Source organism: Mirounga leonina, unplaced genomic scaffold (genome assembly GCF_011800145.1).
Source record: "Mirounga leonina isolate KUSES-001 unplaced genomic scaffold, KU_Mleo_1.0 Mir_200, whole genome shotgun sequence".
In the NCBI taxonomy this organism is placed as follows: domain Eukaryota; kingdom Metazoa; phylum Chordata; class Mammalia; order Carnivora; family Phocidae; genus Mirounga; species Mirounga leonina.
The window spans coordinates 13,393,790-13,421,715 of NW_023270503.1; the positions used below are offsets into that span (position 1 = coordinate 13,393,790).

A 27,926-nucleotide genomic window follows, 5' to 3' on the forward strand; every position below is an offset into this window, starting at 1 on the left:
CATGCGTAATTAACCTTTCTGAATAGAGGGGGAAAAAACACACACACACAACAAAATTCTTCGTTTGTGAACATGCGCAACTCGTTCTCCGTAGCCTTTTTTTAAAATCGAAAGTGAGCATGCGCATAATGAGGGGGTTGGCCCTCTGAAGTTTGAACGGGACGGAAACGGCTGGTTCTGGGTCTGCGAGTGAGTGGGGTTTGTGGGGAGCTCCTGGGACTGGTAGGGATAGGGAGAAACTTGGTTTTGCTATTCTATTTCGGTGGCTTTGCGAAAGTCACATAACCTTTCAGAGTCTCAGTTTCCTTATTAAATGAGGATTTAATTTGCAGGGTTGTTTGAACATTGTAAGTACATAACCTTTCAGAGTCTCAGTTTCCTTATCTATTAAATGAGAATTTAATTTGCAGGGTTGTTTGAACATTGTAAGTACAGTCTGCTCTTTCCAGTGCTGCGAAGACCTGGTGTGAGGTCTTTACCAAAAATTGTCTCTTTTCATTGTTAAAAATAGTGAAGACTTGCTCTCCTATTTCATCTAGTCCTCTCTTTCCAAGCTTTGTCTTCCTTGCTGTCTAAACAGAAGTCTTTCTTGTGTTATTGTAGTTACCAGGCCAGAAAGTGATCGGTAGAGAGAAAGTCATTAGTTAGAAGAGAGAAAATTAATGTTAATTAAAGGTACAGTTGTTGAGCTAACTTCTGTGTTCTGTGTGTCCCTGTAGTATAAAGTATGTACTAGGAATTCCTTCAAATAGCATTCATTTTGTTTTGTTTTGTTTTGTTTTAAATGCATGCTTAGGGACACAGTGAATACAAATCAGATTTCAGACACTATGGAGCTGTCTATGAATGCATTTGGGTACAGCAAATTCCAAATCCCAAAAATATGTAGAGAAAGAAAACAACTTCCTTGAATGATTAGCTCCTTAGACAACATAGCTATTTCATCTACAACACCATATATATGGCATTTTTAAATTATGTTTTTTATTGATGTACATCTGACATTTTATTTGTTCCTTGTTCATTGGTACTGTAGTGGTTCTCAAAGCCTATATTTTTCTATTACAGGTTGCTCACTTTTTTGAGGGAATAGGCCTAGTTTGCATCTCAGCATGTCAATAGTAACAGTGCAACTTGGTCAGTGTGGTAATCAGATTGGTTTTGAAGTATTTGATGCTCTATATACTGACTCACACTGTCCCCAGGGACTCTGCTCTAAAAGAGAGAATGAGGCATATCAAGCATCTTGCAAAGAAAGATTCTTCAGTGAGGAGGAAAATGGAGGTATGTGTGATCCATCTGTATTCCTCTCCTTTATCTGACACCTCTTCAAGGCCAGGTCCTCAATCCACATGGTGTCTGAACCCCATCTCTTCCCATCTTTCTAGGGAATGACTTTGCTCTCAGCCCTTTGTTTCTGTGTTAACAACCTTTGCCTCTCCACTGGCAACTTCCTGTCAGCATATGAGCATGCTCAGATCTCACCAACCTAAAACCAACCAACCAAACAACATACAACTACAGCTTTTTTTTCTTTTCTTTTCTTTTGTTTTTTAAAGGTTTATTCCCTGGGGCGCCTGGGTGGCTCAGTCGGTTAAGCATCTGCCTTCAGGTCAGGTCATGATCCCAGGGTCCTGGGATCGAGCCCCGCATCGGGCTCCCAGGTCAGCAGGGAACCTGCTTCTCCCTCTCCCTCTGCCTGCTGCTCCCCCTGCTTGTGCTCTCTCTCTCTGTCAAATAAATAAAATCTTTTAAGAAAAAAATTTTATTCCATTTTGTATATAGGCACTGTGGGGTGGTATAGAGTACAGAGATTTGGAATTTGGAATAAGCGTTGCAATTTTTTTTAAGTAAACTCTACCCGCAATATGGAGCTTGAACTCACAACCCCAAGATCAAGAGTCACATACTCTACCGACTGAGCCAGCCAGGCACCCCAAGCTTTTCTTTTCCTTCTTATCTCTCTACCTTCTCATCTAAGATTCTCAAACCAACTACAGTCCTGCTTTAAGCCCTACACCACTACTGAAGTGCTCAAAGAAAAGTTCCTAGGGGAGTGGAGGGATGGGGTAACTGGGTGATGGACATTGAGGAGGGCATGTGATGTAATGAGCATGGGGTATTATATAAGACTGATGAATCACAGACCTGTACCTCTGAAACCAATAGTACATTATATGTTAATTAAAAAAAAGTTCTGGGCACCTGGGTGGCTTAGTTGGTTAAGCGACTGCCTTTGGCTCAGGTCATGATCCTGGAGTCCCGGGATCGAGTCCCGCATCGGGCTCCCTGCTCGGCAGGGAGTCTGCTTCTCCCTCTGACCCTCCTCCCTCTCATGCTCTCTGTCTCTCATTCTCTCTGTCTCAAATAAATAAATAAAATCTTTAAAAAAAATAAAAATAGAAAATAAAAAATAAAAGTTCCTAGTGGGGAACCTGGGTGGCTCAGTCGGTTAAGTGTCCAACTTTTTTTTTTTTTTAAGATTTTATTTATTTGACAGAGCGAGACACAGTGAGAAAGGGAACACAAGCAGGAGGAGTGGAAGAGGGAGAAGCAGGCTTCCCACCCAGGCACCCCAAGCATCCAACTCTTGATTTCAGCTCAGGGTTGTGAGATCGAGCCCCGCATCGGGCTGGATGCTGGGTGTGGAGCCTGCTTAAGATTCTCTCTCCCTCTCCCTCTGCCTTTCCCCTCCTCCCTCTCTTAAAAAAAAAAAAAAAGTTCCTAGTAATCTCCTAGATTCAGTGACTGTTTCTCTTTTCTCAGTTCACTTAACTTCTGTCCTGGATTTTATAACATTAACTATAAAACTCCTTATTTATTTATTTATTTATTTTTAAAGATTTTATTTATTTGACACAGAGAGAGAGCACACAAGCAGGGGGAGCAGCAGAGGGAGAGGGAGAAGCAGGCTCCCCACAGAGCAGGGGGAGCCTGATGTGGGACTCGATCCCAGGACCTGAGCCGAAGGCAGTCGCTCAACCAACTGAGCCACCTAGGCGCCCTTAAACTCCCTCTTTAAAACTCCTCCTCAGTCTCTGAATTTTTCTTTTCCAGTGGTTGCATCTCAGACTCTCTCTCCTCTGTCCTCACTGGTAGAGTTCTCTCTGGGCAATTTCAGTTACTCTTGTAATTTGCAACTTCTTTGACACTAGTGATTCTCAAATCTGCAGCCTAGCCTCTCTTCAGAGCTGCAGACTGATTAGTGGACATCTCCACCTGCATCTCCATGTGTACCTCAAATTCAACATCTCCATACCCTAGGGCATTCATTATTTTTCCTTTAGAACTTGGGCTCTTACTGCCCACATACCATCAAACAATCATCTGCTGCTTAATTTACCTCCTACATATCTCTTCTCCCCTTTCCATCTTCACTGCCATTGGCTTAGTTCTGGCTCTTGTCCTCTCTCACCTGAATTGTTTCAAGACATTCCTTCTAGTTTCCCTGCCTTGACTCTTGTGTCTATCATATCTACCTTCCACACTGCTGTATTTAAAAAGTCATCTGATGGGGCCCCTGGCTAGCTCAGTCGGTAGAGCGTGTGACTCTTGATCTCAGGGTTGTGAATTCAAGCCCCACATTGGGTGTAGAGATTACTTAAAAAATAAATTGAAGGGATGCTTGGGTGACCCAGTCATTAAGCGTCTGCCTTCGGCTCAGGTCATGATCCCAGGGTCCTCGGATCAAATACTGCATCGGGCTCCGTGCTCAGCAGGGAGCCTGCTTCTCCCTCTGCCTGCCGCTCCCCCTGCTTGTACTCTCGCTTGCTTGCTCTCTCTCTCTGACAAATAGATAAATAAAATCTTTAAAAATTAATTAGTTAGGGGCACCTGGGTGGCTCAGTTGGTTAAGCGACTGCCTTCGGCTCAGGTCATGATCCTGGAGTCCCTGGATCGAGTCCCGCATCGGGCTCCCTGCTCGGCGGGGAGTCTGCTTCTCCCTCTCCCGCTCCCCGTTTGTGTTCCCTCTCTCGCTGTGTCTTTCTCTGTCAAATAAATAAATAAAATCTTTAAAAAAAAAAAAATTAATTAGTTAAAAATAAAAGCCAACTGACAATTCCTCACTTGCTTAAACATTTTCAGTAGTTTCACGTTATCTTATAGATAAATTTTTAAGCTTTTTAGCACTCCATACCAGGACTTCCAAGGTCTGAGCCCGGCCTGCTTTGGGTCGTACCACATCATACTGCGATTAAGTTTTATCTCTTGCACTACTGCTTCTAGGGCTAGATTGATGTTGTCTTCATCTCTGTGTTCCCAGCACAGTGCTTGGCACATTGTGAGCTCTCAACAGATATTTGTAGACCTGACCCAGGGATCATTTTAGCCCATACTGATTCATTCTACTTAGTAGAATGCTAGGCATTATGAACCATCTGTATATACCTGCTGCTGCCCACCTTAATTTCTAAGCAGTATGACAGATCTTTCTATCCTTAACCTTTGGACTTTTTTTTTTTTTGGACCTAGAAATTTGTGCTCTGAAATAATCCAAATAAGACATATGAAATATTTTTCTTTTGGTCTTTTTGCTACCTCTAGTTCCAGTTGCCCGGGCTGTACTTGTTGATATGGAACCTAAAGTTACCAGTCAAACACTATCAAAGGCTGCCCAGTCTGGCCGATGGAAATATGGCCAGCATTCATGCTTCTGTCAAAAACAAGGTTCTGGAAACAACTGGGCATATGGGTAAGAGTAATTCCTCATGATTTCGGTTTAGATACAGCTACCTGGACGGCATAGTTACAGCTGCATAGTTGATATACCAAGCACATAATCTAGAAATTGCTATTTTAAAATTTAGAGAGTGACTTCACTTGGAAGAAACTCTTCATTCTATCTCATGTATGTCTGTGCTTCAGGTCCAGGTAATGATAAAACCAAGGATCTCTTGCTGCAGGGTTTTCCACTTCATCACTGTTGTTCCACCAACTAACTTATTATCAAAACAATATCTTTATCTGGCAGGTATTCCAGCTAATAGGGAACAAAACAAGGCAGTAGTATATCCTAGGGTTCTTTGGAAAATTCTGATGCCTGGGTCTTACTTCAGAAATTCTGATTTAATTGGTTTAGGATGAAGCCCAGGTATTGGGATTTTTATAAAGCTTCCCTCGGTAATTCTAATGTGCAGCAAAGTTTGAGAACTACTGCTTTAGGAGTATTATTATGAATATTGAATATTATTTTGTACCATAAGCTTGCAGAACTACCTGGTAACTGAAGTCTTCAGCTACAGGAATGGCCTATAAAAGAGAATTTTCTGTACCCAGTAAATTCACTCTCCCCACAGTCCTATTCACCTGTTCAATATATTTAACGTGTGTATTTTAAATTTTATCAGTCAGGGCACTTGTACCTTTCATGAGAGCTAGTTCACGTCCATGGGTTTTAAAAAACCTTCCCTATCCTATATCTTCCTGTCTTGCCTCTTTCTGAATAAATTGAAAGGTGTTTGTATTTGTTTCTTTTGTGTTGCATAGTTACTCTGTTCATGGACCCAGGCATGAAGAATCTATAATGAACCTAATCCAGAAGGAAGTGGAGAAATGTGACTCTTTGAGTGGTTTTTTCATTATAATGAGTATGGCTGGGGGCACAGGATCAGGGCTAGGAGCCTTTGTTACACAGAATTTACAAGATCAGTACTCAAACTCTTTGAAAATGAATCAGATTATATGGCCTTATGGAACTGGTGAGGTATGAACATATTAACTGAAAATTTTTATATTTTGGGGGCGCCTGGCTGGCTCGGTTGGAAAAGATGTGACTCTTGATCTCAGGGTTTTAAGTTCAAGCCCCACATGGGGTGTAGAGATTACTTAAATAAACCTTAAAAAAAAGAAAAGGAAAATTTTGTATTTTGTATTCTTTGAAGTGAAATAAATATAGGTAAAAGATTGATCTCACCCTTTCTTTGGAAATGTCAAGTCACTACATCAGGAGTCATTCATTATATAATATAGTACTTCTGTGAACAACTCATTTAACTTTGCTTAAACTTTTCTAAACGAATGAGGTGTCCTTGTTTTAAAAAATTCCAAAGGAGACAATTGTGCATCTTCTCTCAGGAACCCATTCCTGGATTAGTCCCTGTGGCTATAGTATGTAAAGGAGGGACCTTGACCTCATGTTGGGATTCATCATGCCATTGCCAACCTTCAAAGAATTTTCCTTTCTTTCCATTGAGAGGAAATGTCTATATAGATCAATTTCCTGTTGATCAGCCTTGTAAGAGAAATAATAAAATGGAGATGAGTTAAGTCACTGTAGGAAATGCTATAGGAAGAAAGTGTGATAGTAGTAATCACTGTTTTTTGAGCCCTTACAAACAGCAGGACACTGTTCTAAGTGCTTTACTTGCATTCTGTCATTAATCCTTACAACTCCAGGAGCTGGTATAAATACTGTCCCGGCTGTACAAGTGAGAAAACGGAGGCTTGGAGAGATTACATAACTTGTCCAAGATCATAGATCTAGAAAGTGACAGAGCTGGGATTTGAATCCAGGCAGGATGCCCTTCAAATCTATCCTCTTAACCACTCTTTTCCCTTGCCTTTTTTTTTTTCTCACTTTTCCTCTCCAGGTTATTGTCCAGAACTACAACTCCATTTTGACTCTTTCTCACTTGTACCGATCTTCAGATGCCCTCCTTGTTCATGAAAATGATGCTCTTCATAAGATCTGTGCGAAACTGATGAACATCAAGCAGATCTCCTTTAGCAATATAAACCAAGTCCTTGCACATCAGTTGGGAAGCGTGTTCCAGCCTACGTATTCTGTGGAAGGCTCATGTCACTACAGAAGAAATCCATTAGGTATTTGTCCTCTCTTATGTAATTTGTGGGGAAGTCTTATGTTCTGAAAGCCTCAAAGTTACTCCCCACTGGCTCTTCCTCTCTGTCTGAGGATACACTCAGGTTTCCCTCCTCTCAAAAACCTCCTAAAGAGCTACCTCACTCTCCAGCTGTCTTACTGAAGTTTTGAGAAGTTACTAAATTTCTGAAGAGTTGTGATACCCATTGACTCCATTCTTCAGGATCCTTTCTCTTCTTCTTCTTTTTTTTTTTTTAACAGCAACTTTGACATGTAACTCACATACCATACAATTCACTCATTTAAAGTATACGATTCCATTTTTAGTGTATTCACAAAGTTGTACAACCATCATTCTCATCACCCCATAAAGAAACCCATCATTCTTTTTTCAGCTTGTCAAGTGGTGCCTTATCAATTCAAACCATCTAGATGCAAATAACTCCATAATCTATACCCTCCTCAGTCCTAATCTCCTTCCCAAATAGTCGCCTATCCCAATTTTCTTAATTGTCTTCTGCTTCTTTAAATTTAGATTATTCTGACTAGATCCATCTTTTTCTCCTTCCCTCTCTCTCCAGCTCCCTCTTCCTTAATTTCTAACACCTGGATTTCTCCCACGGTCCTCATATCTAATCAGTATGTTCAGACCTGTTGGTGCCATCTCTGCCGTCTGCCTGCATTCTTCCCCCTCCTTCCCTGTCTGTCTGACATTGGTTCAGGGTGTCAATATCTCTCAACTAATACTGCATACTGTCTCTAAATACAAAGTAAACTAGCCTCTTTCTATTCTTTCTCTCCCCCTCCCCTCCCTCCCTCCCTCCCTCCCTCTCTCTCTCTCTCTCTTTCTCATAAAAACAGAGCTTACATCAAGTTGACATTCCTGTCTTAAGGTGGTCCTAACCCTGGATTCCTTCCTGTTTCCTGCCTCTTCCGCCTGCAGTCCATCTTGCACAGTGACTGCAAAAGAGCCTCCCCAATGCACAGGTCTAATTCTTGTACTCTCCTGTTCATCCTGTGGCCACATTTGTCAGAATTCCTTATCCTGGCCTCCACATTATGCCCTGAACCCTAACTTTCTAGCTTCATTACCTCCTGCCTCCTCTGCATGGATCCCTACCTACTTTTTATCCTATCTCCACTGTCTTCCTTCAGTCTGGTACTTTCCAGCCCTGATCCCTTTGCTCATTGTTCCTTCTCCTTAGTAATTGCTTCCTCCCTCCCTTCTTCACCTCTGTTGAAACCTTAACTCATCCTTCAGTGTCCAATTCAAGTGATAATTTTTCTATAAAGCTTTCCTACTGAGGCCTTTATGTAAAATAGCCCTCTTTTCTCTAAACTTTAAGGCATTCTCTATATCTCTTTTATGTCACCTAATATTTTTTAGCTTTATTATTTCTTTAAGTGTGTTTGCTTACCTTTAAAAGTAACAGGTAGGGAAGTCTGGGTGGCTCAGTTGGTTAAGTGTATGCCTTCGGCTCAGGTCATGATCCCAGGGTGCTAGGATCGAGTCCCACATCAGGCTCCTTGCTCAGCAGGGAGCCTGCTTCTCCTTTTGCCTGATGCTCCCCCTGCTTGTGCGCTCTCTCTCCTCTGACAAATAAATAAATAAAATCTTAAAAAAAAAACAACTTTAAAAGTAACACGGGGGCTTGGGTGGCTCAGTCGGTTGAGCATCTGCCTTCAGCTCGGGTCATGATCTCAGGGTCCTGGGATCGAGCCCTGCATCGGGCTCCCTGATCAGCAGGGAGTCTGCTTCTCCCTCTCCCTCTGCTGCTCTCCCTGCTTGTGCTCTCTTGTTCATGCTCTCTCTCTCAAATGAATGTATAAAATCTTCTAAAAAAAATTTAAAAATTAAAATTAAAAAAATAAAAGTAGCACACACACACACCCCTATTCAAAGAGTGCAAAAGGGGGGCTGCCTGGGTGGCTCAGTCATTGAGCATCTGCCTTCAGTTCAGGTCATGATCCCAGGGTCCTGGGATCAAGCCCTGCATCAGGCTCCTTGCTCAGTGGGGAGTCTGCTTCTCCCTCCCCATCTGCCTGCCGCTCTGCCTACTTGTGCTCTCTCTCTCTCTGTCAAATAAATAAAATCTGTAAAAAAAAAACAAAACAAAAAACAAAGAGTGCAAAAGAGTATGCAATCAAAAGTTAGTGTCCTTCTCACCCTTTCCCAGATGTTACCACTGTCACTAACACCATGCATTTCCTTAGAAAGGGATTCTGTCATGTGCATATTATGTAGTCCCACTCATTTGCAGCTTCCTTGGAGACCTGTATCTTGTTAATTTCTCTGTATGTCATAGTACTTACCATGTTGCACATCTGTTCACTCAACCAATATTTATTGACTTCCTACTATGTGCCAGTCACTATGCTAAATGTTGGGGATCCAGTGGGAGCCAATGCAGACATTGGGTTCACTGTGAAATGGGAAGGAGAGACATTAAACAAATAAATTACACCAAGAACATATAATTAAAAACTGAGTGAAGTGCTCTGAAGGAACGAAGTACAGTTTCAGGAGAATGTGTCATGAAGAGATCAGACTTAGGCTACAGGGGCAGAGAGGGCTGCTCAAGGAAATAACACTTGAGCTGAGAGCTGGATAAGGACTCGGACATGACTTAGCCAAGGGAGGGAGGAGATAGTAGCATGTGCAGAGGGAATAGCACGAGCAAAGGCCTTGCAGCAGAAGGAAGCGTGGCACATCAAAAGAGAGAAATCCAGTGGCACTGGAGTGCAGAGAATGGGGTAGGGGGTGCCTGAAACCTGAGGCTAACGTGGTGAGCAGGGGCAGGACTTGCAGGTCCTTGTAAGCCATTTAGAGGCCTTCCTCATCACCCAAAGAAAAGGGGAAAACTGCTAAACAATTTTAAGCAGATTATTGAAAAATCCACTGGACTGCCTGTGGATAGCTGATTAGAGGTTGAGTCTGCAGGCTTGTCTAGTGATTCCTCACTGGACCTCACTGAGAAAATAAAGGCACTTAGTCACACAGGAGCTCTCTCGACTCCCCACCACGTTTGCAAACCTTACTGTACTGTCTAGACTCACCTTTGCACTTCACCTGGTGTTAACAGTAGGAGAAGTGTCCTGCTCCTATCAAAGGCTGATCTCTCGCTTGGCTTCTGGGTCTCAATCCCTCTCCCTTTTCAGGGACTTAATTCGTCACTCATCTCTTGTCCTCCATGCGTCTTTCCTGGATTACTGCCATTAACAACTCTCTGGCATCTCTCACACTGAAAATACCCTCCTTTGACCTCACCTCTAGTGACTGAACCCATTTCTCTGTTATTCTTTAGAACAACGCAAGGGTGTCTGCCCTTGTTGTCCTCTCCTCTTCATCTCTTTACTCTTCAGCCCACTCTGCTCTAGTTTCTTCAACCCCCACTTTTCTGAAATTGCTTTTTACAAGTCACAAGTATGTCCACATTGCCAAATTCAGTGGACCCTTTGCTGTCCTCGTTTCTATCAACCTGTCAGTAGAATTTGGCATGGCTGACCTTTGGTCTTCCAAATCTTCTCTTTGTCTTTTGTGACAGCCCTCTCCTGATTTTCCTTCTATCTCAGTGACTACTTCTTTTATTTCCTTCTTTTCTCTTCTTTTGGCTCCTCTTCCTTTTCCCAAGCTCTAAATGCTGGTCTTGGACCCTCTCCCTGATAACTGGCCCACTTTCATGGCTCTAAACACCATCTGTATTCTCCAGCCTGCTGGTTTATCTCCAACTCCGACCAATTCCCTTAGCTCCAGATTTCTATATCCAGCAGCCTTCCTGTATGACATCTGTATGTATACATTTCATGGACATCCCAAACATAATGTGTCAGAAACAGAGAGCTTTCTCCCAGAAGCTTGTTTCTTTCTCACTCCCTCAGTTGCTCAGTTTTAAAATCTTAGGTCTAGGGCTGCATGGAGCCTACAGGGGAAAAAAAAAAAAATTCTAAAATCTTAGGTCCAGCTTTCTTACAGTGAAGTCTACCATTGCCTCAATTGTATGTGATCCAGCTTCTGTCTTCTAGGTTCCCTTCTTTCCTGCCATTCTCTCCGTTCAGGGGCACAGCCTCAGGGGCCTCTTTACTCATCATACAGCCCAGCTCATTCTCACCAGGAGGTCTGTTCTTGCTGTCCTCATCAACTTCCTACTCCCTCTATCAGGAATATTCTCCTGGCCATTTCCCATTCATCTTCCCAGTCTCAGGTCGCTATTACCTCCTTAAAATGGCCTTCCATGATGATCCTATTTGAGGAGTGAGTGTCTATAATATCATCCCATTTGTTCCCTTCCCAGCACTTACCACTCTCTGACGTTGTTTTTGTTCACTTATTACCATTTTTATTCTTTGTTTCTAACCACTAGAATAGAGGCTCTGTGAAGGCAAGGCCTTGCTCACCACCATGTCCCCTGTCCTCAGAACAGTGCCTCTCATATAATAGGTCCTTGCTAAAGGGGACTAAATAAATGGAGCTAACAAGGATGGATTTGAAAGCAATTGGGGGTGGGGTAAAGTGCACAGGACTAGGTGATGGATTGGATCTGGAAAATGACATAAAGGGAGGTGTAGAGCAGAATTCGTGTGGCCCTGATTTGCATATCAGTATAAATTGTAGTGCTGTTCACTAGCGCTGGGGACGCTGAAAAAGGATGTGGTTTGTGGGGCACAGTACAGGGCAAGGAAAGAGGTGGGTCTTAGACGTGTTGAGTGTGAGGTGCCTTTGCCATATCTAATGGAAATGTCATGTAAGGAGTTGGCTGGAGGGCAGCTAACCTGGTCTTCCCACTTCAACCTTTGCCAACCCAGGGGCACCTAGGTGGCCCAGTCATTGAGCGTCTGCCTTCGGCTCAGGTCATGATCCCAGGGTCCTGGGATTGAGCCCCGCATCGGGCTCCCTGCTCAGCAGGAAGCCTGCTTCTCCCTCTCTCACTCTCCCTGCTTGTGTTCCTGCTCTCGCTGTGTCTCTATCAAATAAATAAATAAAATATTTAAAAAAAAAAAACAAAAAACGGGCACCTGGGTGGCTCAGTCGGTTAAGTATCTGCCTTCGGCTCAGGTCATGATCCCAGGGTCCTGGGATCGAGTCCCACATCGGGCTCTCTGCTCTGTGGGGAGCCTGCTTCTCCCTCTCCTCCCCACTTGTGCTCTCTATCTCACTATCTCTGTCTCTCTCCTTCAAATAAATAAAAAAAATCTAAAAAAAAAAATTAAAAAAAATAAAACAAAAACCTTTGCCAACCCACAGTCTTTCCTTAAGTATAGCAGCCAGAACCCTGACTTTGTCTAAAAGGTTAAATCCTGTTAGATCCTGTTACTCTCCTACTCAGAACCTTCAAGAGGTTTCCCGTCTCACCCAGAGTTAAACCCAAAGTCCTTGGAGTCATATGTAAGGCTTTGCTCTGTCTGGTTTCCCACTGCTTTGTTGATCTTATATCCTGCTACTCACTCTCTTCCAGCCACATTGGCCTCCATGCCGTTTCTCAGGTATGTCTGCCGTGCTCCAGAGTCTCTGCACTAGATGACCTCGGATATCCACATGGCTCCACTCAGGTGTTTGAGGAGATGGCACCTTTACAACAAAGCATCAGTGTTAGTGGGCAGCAGTGTTTGGCATCTAAATTCTGAGGGGTCCCATCCGTGAGATGGGGCAACTTGCTAAAGCTGTGCTCTGACAGGCACAGAGAACGTGAGGATAGAGGCTGGTCCAAGACTGGGTTTTCACTAGAAAGATCTGATGAAGAGAAAAGGGCAAGTAGCTGGGTTTGGAGAGAAGTGAAGCAAGGGGAAGACTAATGGACTGAGAAGTCAAAGTCCGTGGGTTAGTTAGTCTTATTCCATAGGCTGCTATAACAAAAGTGCTGTATACTAGGTGACTTATAAACAACAGAAATTGATTTCTCGTGGTTCTGGAGTCTGGGAAGTCCCAAAATCGAGGCAGCAGTGGTAGAGTCTGGTCAGGGCCTGCTTCCTGGTTCTCAGATTGCCTTCTCACCATGTCCTCACACGGCAGGAAGGGCTAGAGAGCTCGGTAGGGCCCCTTTTATAAGGACACTAATCCCATTCAGGAGGGCTCCACCCTTACCATACCATCACCTCGGGGGTTAGGATTTCAGTATATGAATTTGAGGGGGGAACAAACCTTCAGTCCAAAATAGGGTCTCAATGGGTCCCAGAATGGTTAAAATGAGAGTGGGTGAACAAGAAGGCTGGAGGGAAAAGTAGACTGTGACAATTAATAATTCATGTATTAGTGCTCAGGCTATGTCCGTTGACTGTTACTTGTTTATTTGTGCCATGCAATAGAATTCAGCTCTAGGTATTTTGCAGAAAAGAATTTTTATGTTTAGAGGAAACTCCATTGGCCATAAGATCAATTTGTGCAGCACTTTGTAGACGTTTTTGTCAAAATCTGTTCTTTTCCTTAGGATATACGATATGAGTTTGTACTGTTATAAAATTTACATTTCATGTTGTTATAGTAATATATTTTTCTCCCTCCTCTAGTTTTTTTCTATAAATGTACAAAACAGCTCTGAATGCAAAACAAATTAGCCTTTCTCCATAATCCTGTTTCATTACAAATATAAGTTTCTAAAGATAGGCATATTCCTGTCTTTAGGAATCACTGATCGTGTCTTTTTTCCTAGAAGAGTTTGATTTTAAAGGTTCTGATTACCATTTAACTAGGTAAAATAAATAAGAGATCTATGAAAATTTTCTAAAGGAATGTTTAGTGAATATAAAATGATGATAAAAGCATAGTCGTTCTCTTGCTTACTTTATTTTCCTGGGGTGTAGCTAAATATTTCATTCATGTTTCCAGTTTCTTAGCTTCTAAATTCTTGTTTCCTTTTTGGCAAAGTGTCTTTTCTCACTCGTGCTAAAATAGGTGCCAAAATATGTAATCTGAAATAGACATTGTCTCTGAAATTCTATTTTTCTTTTTTTTTTTTTTTAAAGATTTATTTATTCATAAGAGACAGAGAGAGAGAGGCAGAGGGAGAAGCAGGCTCCCCGCCGAGCAGGGAGCCCCTTGCGGGATTCGATCCCAGGACCCTGGGATCATGACCTGAGCTGAAGGCAGACGCTTAACCATCTGAGCCACCCAGGCGCCCTGAAATTCTATTTTTCTATTTACGTTTTTAAATTTAAGCAATTCTGGTCTTGGAGGAGAAAACATGTTTGGCCCCTAAAACCATCAAACCACAGTTGTGTATGGGCCAATGGAAATGTAATGGAATTTAAAAGTTTAGTTCAGATTTTTTTTTTTCTTTACAGGAGACTTAATGGAGAATTTAGTTCCCCATCCTGAATTCAAGATGCTGGGTATTCGTAACATTCCTCAAATGTCTGAGAACTCACTGGCATACAGCACATTTACTTGGGCTGGCCTCCTCAAACATCTGAGACAGATGCTCATTTCTAATTCAAAAATGGAAGAAGGTAAAGGGTATTTTAAAAATATGCAGGCCACAAGCTGGGAAAAGTGCCTGTACTGGAATTCTCAATTTAAACTTGCTTGGCCAGTTGAAATAATGGTGCCTTCTTCTGGTGAGGGAGGCCACCTCAGAAACTCACCAGGACATCCCAGGAGGGTTCCTTAATCACTTCACAGTTTCATTTCCCAAAAATGAAAAAAATTTTCAGAGGAGCGTGACATTTATTTTTTTTAAGGTTATTTATTTATTTATTTTTAGTAATCTCTACACCCAGCATGGGACTCAAATTCACTAACCCGAGATCAAGAGTCGCACACCAGCTGTCGCTATTTCATTTTATTTTTATCAGAGTGATATATGCACGTATTTTTAAAAAATCAAATAGTCAAACCTGCTGATATTAAGCCTTCTTCAATTCATCCAGGTTCTGTAGGGCATGTTCTGCCTGTCCATTAAATGTTAATGAATCCTAAAAAAAAAAAAAAAAAAATCAGATAGTCAAAACTCATCTAAGTGTATACTTATATCCGTACATTGCATTGTATGTAAGTTATATCTCAGGTTTTTTTTTTAAAGCCAAGTAATTGTCCAATAGGAATTTATAACAAGGAAAAGAGCAGTTCCCTGTCCTACACGTCCCCCCTGCCCCAATGAAACTACTTTCAATGTTTTTACCTGTTTTTTTCTGGAATTCCCCTCCATATTTCTAAGTATCTTGCTTATACTGTTACTTATTTTATATTTTATGGTTACAACATACTTTTGAATTAGATTAGTTTTCAGTGTTTATATTACTCTTGATAGGTAGATATTATTTATGGTTGAGCCACGTACTGTATACATAGATTAAATCCTATTTCATGTACAGTTAATTTTTTCTTCCTCTGGTTGATAATTACACTTATTTGGGGTATAAGACACTTACTTGTCTGGCTCAGTCGGTAGAGCATGCAACTCATGTTCGAACCCCACACTGGGTGTAGAGACTACTTTACAAAAATTATACTTACTTGGTCAGTATTCTGTGTGCCTATCACTCATCTATCCCTAAATTTTTCCATAAAAATGGATCCCTTCTCCACATATTCAAACCCATCAGGTACTCTCTTACTTTCACTGTCTGCTTGGAAATGTCCCTTTTGGAGACCTCATCCTCTTGTTGCTGCCCTGGTTGCTCTCCGGGCTTGATGAGCAGCCAGCACCGACATCTCTGCCTCATTCTGTGTTCTATCTGATTTCCGAGATTTCACATCTGCCTTTTTTTTTTTTTGGTTTATTCCCTCATATTGATAGACCACACTCTCCAGGAGCTTCCGAAGAAAAAGAGTACAGGGAAGGTAAAAAAAAAAATTTAAAGCTATATAAATGTCATTATTCTGCCCTTACATTTGATTGATAGTTTGCTCAGGTATAGGATCTGAGGGTGGGGAGTCATTTTTGCTCAGAATTTTGAAGGCATTGTTCTGTTACCTTCCAGCTTCCAGTGGTGCCGTGAAGTCCAACGTCAATCTGATTCCTAATCCTGTTTTGTTCTCTCTTGAATCTTTTAGGATTTCCTCTTTGTCTCTAACATTCTGGAATTCCTTAGTGTGGATCCTCCATTATCTCAGTAGAATGTAAGCTTTAGAAGGGCAGAGACTTCTATCTGTTTTGTTTCCTGTTGTATGTTCCGAGCCTGGAACACAGGGCCCAGCACGGCGGCCAGAGCCTCCCTGGGTTAGCCTTTCCTGAGCAGACGGCTTCTAGGGCGAAGCGGGGCACACCCTCTGCTGCCGGGAGTGAGGACATCTCAGGCTCTCCCCACTCCGCGTACTAATGCTCTTGTTTTCCCCTCTTTCAGAAGTCCTGGCCTGTTTCCAGGACCTCTGCTGGGGGCAGAAATATCAGCTTTCTCTGGTTGCTAAGTCAGCCACCGCTGGTTCATTGGCTTGCCAGCTTCCAGTGTTGTTCCCATGATCTTCTCTTCCCTTCCCTGTTTTCTTGTTTATGCCTTTTAAAAATGTCCGTGATTGTCTTGTTAGTGAGATTTTGGGAGAGAGGGACAGTAGACTGGTATGTTCAGTCTGTCATGTTTAACTGGAAATCACTACTATTAGTGATTATTTGAGCAGCATATATTTTATCACAAATAACAATGACAGGTTTCAATACTATGAAAGCGGATGGATTTCCTCTACATTTACGTACCAGTGATACCTTATGGATTGTAGATCATAGTGCCTGAGATCTGGAGATAAATAGAAATGTTACATCTTAAAGGAATGCTTACCAAATTTTTTGGCCTCAGTACCTGTTTTTCTAGTAATACCTATTAACATCTCAAGGAACACAGTGTTCCTCAGGGTATAGTATAAGACGTGCTGCTCTGAGCTCTCTTAGGTCAATAAACCACAGTTTGCTTAGTCATTTTCCCATGCAGAATCTTGAGTGTCAACATTTTTTCACAGTAATAGATACAGCTTTGAACATATAAATATTTTCATATAAGTATATATGAATAAATGTATTTATGTCAACAGGTTGAGACAAATAGCTTTAAAAATCTTCATATATATATATGTATATATATATATACGCCCCCAAGAAACTGCCATATAATGGTGCCTTCTTCTGGTGAGGGAGGCCCCGTCAGAAACTCACCAGGACATCCCAGGAGGGTTCCTTAATCACTTCACAGTTTCATTTCCCAAAAATGAAAAAAAATTTCAGAGGAGCGTGACATTTATTTTTTTTTAAGGTTATTTATTTATTTATTTTTAGTAATCTCTACACCCAGCATGGGACTCAAATTCACTAACCCGAGATCAAGAGTCGCACACCAGCTGTCGCTATTTCATTTTATTTTTATCAGAGTGATATATGCAGCGGGGAGTCTGCTTGAGATTCTTTACCTTTGCCCCTCCCGCCCTCACTCACACTCTCTCTAAAAATAAATACATCTTTTTAAAAGGAAGGGAGGGAGGGAAAGAAAGGAAGAGAAAGAAAGAAGAAAGAAAGAAAAAGAAAGAAAAAGAAAAAGAAACCTCTCCTAAAGCCATCTGCCCTGCTTCAATCGAGACTTTTTGCCCTCAACAACCAGGGGACACTTGTCACCCTGGATATTCTCTTTGCCTGTCTCCTGGGTTGGATATTCTGCTGTGAAGGTTTAGGCAAAGCCCAAGTGATCTGGGGAAAGAGGAGGGGAGGGGTCATGGTTTTTTTGGGTTTTACTAGATCTCTCTGGTTTCATTATGTACCTTACCCGTAACTCTGCCTTGTGCTCTCCAGACCAGAGACCCTCAATCATATCCTCTCCAGAATGTAAACCTTTAGTTTTATGCTGGGGTAGGGAAGAGGCAGTCGTCATGCTAAACAGACAAGTTTAGCAACATTCCTTAATCAGGAGTCAAACATAGATGGTTCTCTACATGATAGCAAAGCTAGTTTAAGAGCCAGTGACTTAGGGTTTTCATGGATCCCCTTAAAGAATGGTGTATCACCAATGCTGTGCAGAGACAGAGGACAGTAATGTGTGAAAAAACATTGGCATCATTAACGCTGAGTCAAAAAGTGAGAGTCACTGTGAAAACATTTTAGAAAAACCTTAACCAATTTATTTTGTTACATTTTTTATGGTTGCTCAAGAATGATACGATTTTTAAAAATCTAAACCTAATTTACTCTAAAAGAACTCTTTCAATAAGTATAAAATTTAATGATCTAAATGAATCATTTAATTGACATAATTTGACATTTTTTTCTCTTATAATCAATGGTGTCTTAGATGGAAGGAAATACAACATTGTGGATTTATATCCTTTTTTGTTACATGGGTTGCAAATATTTTTCTCCATCATTTTTGTCTTTTGTATTGTATTTTTCACCATATGGAGGTTTTCCATTTTTATGTGAGCCGTATATCTTCCTATTTTATAGATTCTGAGCCTTGCCTCAGATATAAAATATTTAGTATTCCCCAGTATTTTTATAGTTTTATGTTTAATATTTAAGTTTTAACCCATCTGGGGCTTATTTTTATTTCTGATAATGCCTTTTTTGTTACTTCTCTTCCCATTTTAAATTTTATTTGCTTAACTTTTCCCTTTTCATTTTTTATAAAACGTTAGTTTTTCAAGGGCCTAACTTTGGAAGGCTTCATTTCTTTATTCTTTTTGAAACTTTTATTTATTTATTTTTGGAACTTTTATATAATGTTGATTACCTTTTATTTCTAGGTAATATAGAGTGATGAATTATCTAACAAATACAGCTTTTAGGGGGGCCTGGGGGCTCAGTCCGTTAAGTGTTCCTGCTGAGCGGGACCCTGCTTCTTCCTCTCCCTCTGCCACTCCCCCTGCTTGTGCTCTCTCTCTCTCTCAAATAAATAAATAAATAAATAAATAAACAAACAAACAAAATCTTAAAAAAAAAACTGGCTTGTGATAATGGTTGCATAACTCTGCAAATTTACTAAAAACATCACCGAGTTATACTCTTATCATAGGTGAAGCATATGGTATATAAATCACACCTCAGTAAAGATATTTAAAAATTTATGACCTACTGTAAAAGCTGTATTTGTTTGTTTTTTAAGATTCCATCTATTTGGCAGAGAGAGAGCACAAGCGGGGAACGGCAGGCAGAGGGAGAGGGAGAAGCAGGCTCCCTGCTGAGCAGGGAGCCCGATGTGGGGCTCAATCCCAGGACCCTGGTGTCATGACCTGAGCCTAAGGCAAATGCTCTGAGCCACCCAGGCACCCATATCACAAGCCAGTTGTAGAACATGTCCATCACTTCAAAAAAATCCTTGTGTTCATTTGCAGTCAATTCTCATTTTTATTCCTACTCCCAAACAACCACTGGTGTGCTTTCTGTCTCTATAGATTTGCCTTTTTTGGACATATAATATAAATGGAAGTAGACAATATATAGTCTTTTGTGTCTGACCTTTTTCACTTCGTGTCTTTGAGGTTCATCCACGTTGTAGTATATATCAGTAGTTCAATCTTTTGTATTGCTCCTGGGTTGGATTTTGCATTGCATTAGATGGATATACCACATTTTGTTTAGATGTCCAACAGTTGATGGATGGTTAGCTTGTTTTCACTTTTTGTCTAAATGAATAATGCTGCTGCGTACATTTGTATAAAGTCTTTGGACATATGTTTTCAGTCTCTCTTTTTTTTTAGACTATCTCACAAACGTGCGATTTACAATGACTTTTTTTTTTTTTAAGATTTTATTTATTTATTTGACAGAGAGAGACCCAGCCAGAGAGGGAACACAAGAAGGGGGAGAGGGACAGGGAGAAGCAGGCTTCCTGCAGAGCAGGGAGCCTGATGTAGGGCTCGACCCCAGGACCCTGGGATCATGACCTGAGCCGAAGGCAGACACTTAACAACTGAGTCACCCAGGCGCCCCCAGTCTCTTGATTATATACCTATAAGTGGCATTGCTGGGTCAAAGGATAAGTCTGTGTTTAATGTTTTGTAAAATTGCTATACTTTTTCCAAAGTGGCTACACCATTTTACATTCCCACAAACAGTTTAAGAGGGTTTCAGTTTTTCCACATCCTTGCCAACATCTGACATTGTTAGTCGTTTTGATTATAGCCATTCTAATAGGTGTTAAGTAATGTCTCCTTGTGTTTTTTGTGTTTCAATTTGTGTTTTCCTAAGGACTGTGATGTTGAGCATCTTTTCATATGCTTGCTAGATTTGTTTATCTTCTTCGGTGAAATTCTGTTCAAACATCTTTCTGACTTTTAAATTGGCTTGTTTGTCTTATTATTGAGTTCAGCATGCCAAAATTTTTGGTTTCTTGTGTTTCTGTTTTTGTTGAAAATCAATCTGTTGCTGTGTGCTGAATTTTATCCCTATCCCACGTATACTTTAAGAGTATTTTCTTTTTTTTTAATTTAAATTCAATTAGCCAACACATAGTACATCATTAGTTACAGATGTAGTGTTCAACAACTCATCAGTTGTGTATAACACCCAGTGTTCATCATATCACGTGCCCTCCTTAATGTCCATCGTTCACCCAGTTGCCCCATCCCCTCACCTGCCTCCCTCCAGCAACCCTCAGTTTCCCATAGTTAAAGAGTCTCTCATGGTTTGTCTCCCTCTCTGATTTCTTCCCCTTCAGTTTTCCCTCCCTTCCCTTATGATCCTCTGCACTATTCCTTATATTCCACATATGAGTGAAACCATAAGATAATTGTCTTTCTCTGCTTGACTTATTTCACTCAGCATAATACCCTCCAGTTCCATGCATGACAATGTAAATGGTAAGTACTCATCCTTTCTGATAGCTGAGTAATATTCCATTGTATATATTAAGAGTGTTTTCTTGGGGCACCTGGGTGGCTCCATCGTTAAGCGTCTGCCTTCAGCTCAGGTCATGATCCCGGGGTCCTGGGATCGAGCCCTGCATCGGGCTCCCTGCTTAGCGGGAAGCCTGCTTCTCCCTCTCCCACTCTCCCTGCTTGTGTTCCCTCTCTCGCTGTGTCTCTCTCTGTCAAATAAATAAATAAAATCTTTTTTTTTTTTTTAAGATTTTATTTATTTGCGAGAGAGACAATGAGAGACAGAAAGCATGAGAGGGAGGAGGGTCAGAGGGAGAAGCAGACTTCTGCTGAGCAGGGAGCCCGATGTGGGACTCGATCCCGGGACTCCAGGATCATGACCTGAGCCGAAGGCAGTCGCTTAACCAACTGAGCCACCCAGGCGCCCCTAAATAAAATCTTTTTTAAAAAAAGTATTTTCTTAATATTTCTACATGACTGGTCAGTTTTCAATCCTATTTTTGTTTTGTTTCTACATCCCTTAACATTTTTGTATGTATTCTGTTTGTTCCCACAGGTGTATAAAGTAAGGTTCACCCTTTTTAGGTGTATGGTTCTATGAATTTGGACAAACCTCTATAATGTGTAACCTCCACCACAATTGAGATAGAATGTTTCCACCATCCTGAAAAGTTCCTTCATACTTTGTAGGCACTCTCTGCCCCCCACTCCAGCCCCTAGCAACTACTGATCTGAATTTCATTCCTTTGGTTTTGCCTTTTCCAGAATGTTCTATAAATGGAATCCTACAGTATGTAATTTTTTGAGTCAGGCTTGTTTCACTCAGCATAATGCTTTTGAGATTTATCCCTGTTGTTTGTTATGTGCATTAGTAGTTTCTTTTTACTGGTGAGGAGAAACCCATTGTGTGCATATACCACCATCCTTTAATACTCTGAAGAATATTTCATGCCTTTCTCAGGATTGAGTAGTTTGAATCACTTTAGGTCAACCAGATAAGAATTTTTAAACATTTAGTAGAAAAAGCAACTTTTACTTATCAAATAAAAATTTATGTAAAATATACATACCGTAATATGTTTTTCTCTTCTTGCTCAGAGCTTTTTTTAAAATCTCTTGCTTCTTTTCCTTTGGTAGGTATTGATTGGCAGGTACGGCCTCCTTTACCAGGACTTCCTACTCTGGGTAAAGCGTCTCTCAACAGGGGGCTTCATTTTAACATGTCCATCGCCAACTTGGTCATCCTTCGTGGGAAAGATGTGCACAGTGCGGATCTGGGTAAGTGGAAGTTAAGGTGCAATTAATATGTACATTTTGTACATCTACATGGTAACACATTTTTTTTTTAAAAGGAAGTCCCTGAATTTATTTTTAAAGAAAGGAAAATCATAATTTTGTGTTTGAGTAGCAAAATGTAACCATCGTATCAGTTAGTATGTGACCGGACACCAAAAATAGAAGTGATTGAAACAAGATACAGGTTTAATCTTCTTCTGAACCTTGCTGTTCTTATTGTCCTCACCTTATAGCTTCCTCCTTGTAGTCCAAGGCATCTGTCTGAGCTTCACCATCAAATCACTTAGGTATGAGCATGCCGCCCGCCTCCTCCTAGGGTTGCACACCATACTAGTGTTTATATTACCTTTGACTGGGGCTGACTCATGTGCTACAGCTAGCTGCAAGAGTGGCCATGAGCACAGTTAAAATTCGGGGGTTCTCTTACTAAAGAAGAAGGGGAGAATAGGGCATGTAGCATAACTAGTGGTCTCTGTGACAAGCATTTTGTTAACAAAACTTTCAGGAAGTTCGAAGAGCAGTAACCTGTCAGCTTTGTATTTTTATGGAAAATCTCCAAGTTTGTCTTATCTTTATTTGGTGGTTTTGTTTTATTTTTTTAGAGATTTATTTATTTATTTTGGAGAGAGAGAGTGCATGCGCGAACGAGGGGAGGGACAGAGGGAGAGAGTCTCAAGCAGACTCTGCTGAATGCAGAGCCTGAAAGGGCCTTGATCCCACGACCCATGAGATCACGACCTGAGCCAAAACCAAGAGTTGGATGCCCAACCAGCTGAGCCACCCAGGTACTCCTTATTTGATGATTTTAGCAGTATCAAATTGGCTGCTTCTAGCTGTGATATAAAGAAAACCAGTCCCACATCGGGCTCCTTGCTCAGCAGGGAGCCTGCTTCTCCCTCTGCCTTCTGACCCCCCTGCTTGTGCTTTCTCTCTCTGACAAATAAATCTTAAAAAAGAAAGAAAGAAAGAAAAGAAAGAAAGAAAACCAAATAATCTAGTTCCTGTAATACACCTTTGATAAGAAAGTGGTAATTAAAAGGGATCATTTCAAGTCTGTCAAATGGTATACTTTCTCCCACCTCAGAACATTTTCTTCATATTCTTCATTGTAGATTTTAAATTAAGAGAATTAATAAGAGGATATATAAAGTAATCAAACTTCCAAAAATGTATCCACAGCAAATGACATACATACAGAGAGGTGTTCTTGCAAAGATATTCACTGAAATATCTTTCACACAGAAATGCAGAAACAGGGCGCCTGGGTGGCTCACTCATTAAGCGTCTGCCTTCAGCTCAGGTCATGATCCCAGGGTCCTGGGATCGAGTCCCACATCGGGCTCCCTCCTCGGGGGGAAGCCTGCTTCTCCCTCTCCCATTCCCACGGCTTGTGTTCCTGCTCTCACTATCTTGGTCTCTGTCAAATAAATAAATCAAATCTTTAAAAAAAAAAATGCAGAAACAACCTAAATGCTCAACAGTAGGAAATGTGTTAAATAAATTATGGTATACTCATATAATAAAACTTTATGAGTGATATTTATTGACATGGAAAAGAGGTTCACAACATATTACTGAATGAAAACAGATTACGGAACAGCGTTTTTGTAAAATTACAGATACAAGGTCAGCAAAATGTTCATGGTCTTCTCTGGGTGGTAACATTTCAGATGTTAGTTGACTTTTAAATTTTCTTTTTTTTTGTTTGTTTCAAGTTTTTACTTAAATTCCAGTTAGTTGGGGCGCCTGGGTGGCTCAGTCATTAACCGTCTGCCTTCGGCTCAAGTCATGATCCCGGGGTCCTGGGATCGAGCCCCACATCGGGCTCCCTGCTTGGCGGGAAGCCTGTTTCTCCCTCTCCCTCTCCCCCTGCTTGTGTTCCCTCTCTCGCTGTGTCTCTCCCTGTCAAATAAATAAAATTTTTAAAAAATTAAATAAATAAATAAATTCCAGTTAGTTAACATATAGTGTAATACTAGTTTCGGTGTCGGATTTAGTGACTCATCAGTGACACACAACACCCAGTGCACATCACGGGTGCCCTCCTTGATACCCATCACCCATTTAGCCCATCCCCCGCCTACCTCCCCTCCAGCAACTGCCAGTTTGTTCTCTGTAGTTAAGAGTCTGTTTTATGGTTTGCCTCTCTCTCTTTTTTCCCCTATGTTTGTCCCTTTTGTTTCTTAAATTCCACATACGAGTAAAATCATATGGTATTTGTCTTTCTCTCACTGACTTATTTCATGTAGCATAATACACTCTAGCTCCATTCATGTTGTTGGAAATGACAAGATTTCATTCTGTTTTATGGCAAAGTAATATTCCATTGTATATGTATACCACAACTTCTTTTTTTTTTTAAGATTTTATTTCTTTATTTCAGAGAGATGAGAACACGAGCTGGGGGAGGGGGACAGGGAGAGGGAAAGAAATCCTCAAGCATACTCCCCACTAAGCGGGGAGCCTGATGCAAGGCTCGATCCCAGGACCCCAAGATTATGACCCAAGTGGAAATCAAGAGTCAGACACTCAACCAACTGAACCACCCAGGCGCCCCTGTATACCACAACTTCTTTATCCATTCACAGTCAATGGACATTTGGGTTCCTTCCATAATTTGGCTATTGTTGGTAATGCTGCTATAAACATCAGGGTGCATGTGTCCCTTTGAATCAATATTTTTGTATCCTTTGGGTAAATGCCTACTAGTGCAATTACTAGGTCTGAGGGTAGCTCTATTTTTAACTTTTTGAGGAACTTCCATACTGTTTTCCAGAGTGGCTGCACCAGTTTGCATTCCCACCAGCAGTGTTAAGAGGGTTCCTCTTTCTCTGCATCCTCACCAACACCTGTTATTTCCCGGGTTGTTAATTTTAACCATTCTGACTGGTGTGAGGTGGTATCTCATCATAGTTTTGATTTGTATTTCCCTGATGATGAGTGATGTTGAGCATCTTTTCATGTGTCTGTTGGCCATCTGGATGTCTTCTTTGGAAAAATGTCTATTCATGTCTTCTGCACATTTCTTAACTGGATTAATTGTTTTTTGGGTGTTGAGTTTGATTAGTTCTTTATAGATTTTGGATGTTAACCCTTTATCAGATGTTATTTGCAAATATCTTCTCCCATTCTGAAGGTTGCCTTTTAGTTTGGTTGATTGTTTCCTTCGCTGTGCAGACTTTTTGTCTTGATAAAATCCCAATAGTTCCATTTTTGCTTTTGTGTCCCTTGCCTCCAGAGACGTATCTAGTAAGAAGTTGCTATGGCCGGGGCGCCTGGGTGGCTCAGTTGGTTAAGCGACTGCCTTCGGCTCAGGTCATGATCCTGGAGTCCCGGGATCGAGTCCCGCGTCGGGCTCCCTGCTCGGCAGGGAGTCTGCTTCGTCCTCTGACCCTATCCCCTCTCATGTGTTCTCTCTCAAATAAATAAATAAAATCTTTAAAAAAAAAAAAAAAAAGTTGCTATGGCCAAGGTCAAAGAGGTTGTTGCCTGTGTTCTCCTCTAGGATTTTGATGGTTTCCTGTCCCCCATTTAGGTCTTTCATCGATTAAATTTTCTTCGTAATACTTTTCTGAATGGTGTGAATTATTTTTTTTACAATGAATATGGATCATCTATGCAAAAGCAATATAAAGCTAGTTTTAAAGATTTTTATTTATTTTTGTGAGAGAGAGAGTGCGCACACGAGCAGGGGGAGGGGCAGAGGGAGATGCAGACTCCCCACTGAGCAGGGAGCCTCGTGCAGGACTCATCCCAGGACCCTGGGATCATGACTTGAGATGAAAGCAGACGTTTAACCAACTGAGCCACCCAGGCACCCATAAAGCTAGTTTTAAAAGGCAAAACAAAAGGAGACTTCTGGTGAAATGAATAAGAAAATATGTTTATTAATTTGTTTCCAAAATTAATGATTTATGATGTAAACAATGGCTTGTGTTGTTTTACTCTAGGAGGATTTAAAGATTCAGCTCTCTATACTTCTTGGTTAGAGCCTATTAATGCTTTCAGTGCGTGGAAAACCCACCGAGCCTTTAGCAAATATGAGAAGTCTGCAGCATTGGTCAGCAATAGCCAGTTCTTACTAAAACCACTTGATACGATTGTGGGCAAAGCGTGGAATATGTTTGCTTCAAAGTAAGTAAAAAATAAATCTACAAACCTTTCTAACCTTAGGCAGATAATATCTTAAAACACAAGGCAGGACCTGGAATGTTTTAGTCTGTTTGGTTTGCTGTAACAAAAATAGCCCAGACTGGGTATCTTATAAACAACAAAATTTATTTCTCAGGAGTTCTGGAGACTAGGAAGTCCAAGGTGAAGGTGTTGGCAGATTCGATGTCTGATGAAGACCTACTTTCTGGTTCAAAAGTGGTTTCTTTTCCTTGTGTCCTCAAATGGCCGAAGGGGCAAAGAACCTTTCATGGGCCCCTTTTAAAAGGGTACTAATCCCATTCATGAGGGCTCCTCCACCCTTGTGACTGAATCACCTTCCAAAGCCCTCACCTCCTAATACCATCATCTTGGGGGTTAGGATTTCAATGTACCAATTTCAGGGGAACACAAACATTCAACCTATAGCCTGGAGTAAGCATGGCTACCACTGTAGGTATGAAACTGGGTCATGTTACTTCAGGTGTCATTTTCTTAGCTGCACAGTGGGTCTACAATGAGGATATGCGGTGAGGATTAAATGTGATAATCATGTAAAATTACCTACTATAGTGCTGTTATTGACTAGTCATTTCTAAATGAAATGAAAGTAGAAATTTCATTATAAGGATGGGACAATAAAATAGTTTTCCAAAATAAGACCCTTGAAAGAATGGAAGAGATTCTGATCTTGTTCAGCAAGAAGTATTCCAAGTTCAACTCCATCTGCTAAGAAACATCTGCTTGATACTAAGAAATGTGTTATCAGATTTCCTGACCTCGGCCACAATTACTTAATGTCAAAGCAAAATTCCCATATCAATGGGCAAGACCTTTACTGTGATTAGTCAGGATTCCCAAGGGCCCCCCATCCTGCACGTGGCCGTTCCATAAGCCCCCACTCCCAGGACTGTGAACTCTGTCCGTTTCCTGGTATTGTTCTCTTCCCATTCCCATTAAATGGCAGCAGCCCTTATTACCTCAGTTTAATCCATGTCTGTCCTTGGCATTCTTTTTAACATGATTTCTCCTGCCTCAGAACATTTGGGGGTATGAGATATTCAAAGAACCACGTGGCATAAGTGCAAATTACATGTCTGAAAAATACCTGGGACACTTCACTTCATTCCTAGAACTGGATTAATGTGTTTCTGCAGTTTCAAGGCTTAGGTAAAAATTCTCAGGCACTTTTTAGAGTTGATATTGAACCCAGTCATCTCTGTAGGGTGTTGAATATGTGCTGGGTTCGATAACCATATCTGAACATGCTTCTTTTTCCTGTGTGCTTCTTATTGTCACTCTCTTGAACGCTAAAAAGACAGGGAGCTTGACATAAACTTTCAGAGTTTGCTAATCTTTGGAATTAACATTGAAGCAAATATAAGACATTTAAGAGATTCTGCCATCCTCAAATATTCATGAGCTAGGAAAGTTCTATTTATTGTTTGATTTTAAGAGTTATTCATTTGCCTGAGATTTTTTATTTTACATTTGCTGTTTCTTTCACCAGAGCCTATATTCATCAGTACACAAAATTTGGAATGGAAGAAGAGGACTTTTTGGACAGTTTCACATTGTTAGAACAGGTTGTTGCCAGTTACTGCAACCTCTAATCTCGAACAAAGGAAAAAAGTACCTTAAGTCATTTTTGGGCTAAAATATTTTCAATAGTACTTTCTCTGTACGGTTTTCAAATGTCTACCTGTTAAAGTAACAAAGTCAAATGCTGTTTCCTTTGGCATATTATGACCACGGAAAAGGAGGAAAACCTTTTAAACCGAGAACATCATGTTTTCTTTTTTTTTTTAAAGATTTTATTTATTTATTTGACAGAGAGAGACACAGCGAGAGAGGGAACATAAGCAGGGGGAGCAGGAGAGGGAGAAGCAGGCTTCCTGCTGAGCAGGGAGCCCTATGCGGGGCTCGATCCCAGGACCC

At 41.0% G+C, this 27,926-nt stretch overlaps 1 protein-coding gene and 1 long non-coding RNA gene across 13 annotated transcripts in view; one reads left to right on the top strand and one right to left on the bottom strand.

Annotated features, from left to right (window-relative positions):
- On the top strand, positions 1 to 27,849 carry TUBD1 (tubulin delta 1). Of its 6 annotated transcripts, none has more exons than XM_035026696.1 (9): positions 1 to 189; positions 1,069 to 1,284; positions 4,546 to 4,693; positions 5,488 to 5,704; positions 6,591 to 6,822; positions 14,096 to 14,260; positions 21,681 to 21,821; positions 25,790 to 25,973; positions 27,499 to 27,849. In XM_035026696.1, the coding sequence occupies exons 2-9, from the start codon at positions 1,113 to 1,115 to the stop codon at positions 27,599 to 27,601; spliced, it is 1,362 nt and encodes a 453-aa protein (XP_034882587.1). In that variant the 5' UTR covers positions 1 to 189; positions 1,069 to 1,112; the 3' UTR covers positions 27,602 to 27,849. The 6 variants fall into 6 exon arrangements, with proteins under 6 accessions (XP_034882587.1, XP_034882590.1, XP_034882592.1 ...); XM_035026698.1 differs by lacking the exon at positions 1 to 189 and adding an exon at positions 215 to 425; XM_035026699.1 differs by lacking the exon at positions 14,096 to 14,260.
- Positions 8,380 to 27,926, bottom strand: part of LOC118024677 — a 32,578-nt gene continuing 13,031 nt past the window's right edge. For 2 of the 7 annotated variants that reach the window (XR_004683168.1, XR_004683167.1), the window contains 4 exons: positions 21,614 to 21,817; positions 14,648 to 14,725; positions 12,264 to 12,386; positions 8,916 to 9,243 (listed from right to left, as the gene is read on the bottom strand). This is a non-coding gene — a long non-coding RNA (uncharacterized LOC118024677). Of the gene's footprint in view, positions 8,414 to 8,915; positions 9,244 to 12,263; positions 12,387 to 14,647; positions 14,726 to 15,367; positions 15,828 to 16,443; positions 16,745 to 21,613; positions 21,818 to 23,034; positions 23,055 to 27,926 lie in introns of those variants that run through there. The other 5 variants (XR_004683170.1, XR_004683166.1, XR_004683171.1 and 2 more) reach the window with 5 other exon arrangements.

Bases quoted from the DNA above. Each gene is read 5' to 3' on its own strand.
- TUBD1 (XM_035026696.1), top strand. From the start codon at position 1,113: ATGTCAATAGTAACAGTGCAACTTGGTCAGTGTGGTAATCAGATTGGT. The intron at 6,823-14,095 runs GTATTTGTCCTC...TTTTCTTTACAG, and splicing joins CTACAGAAGAAATCCATTAG to GAGACTTAATGGAGAATTTA. The intron at 21,822-25,789 runs GTAAGTGGAAGT...GTTTTACTCTAG, and splicing joins TGTGCACAGTGCGGATCTGG to GAGGATTTAAAGATTCAGCT.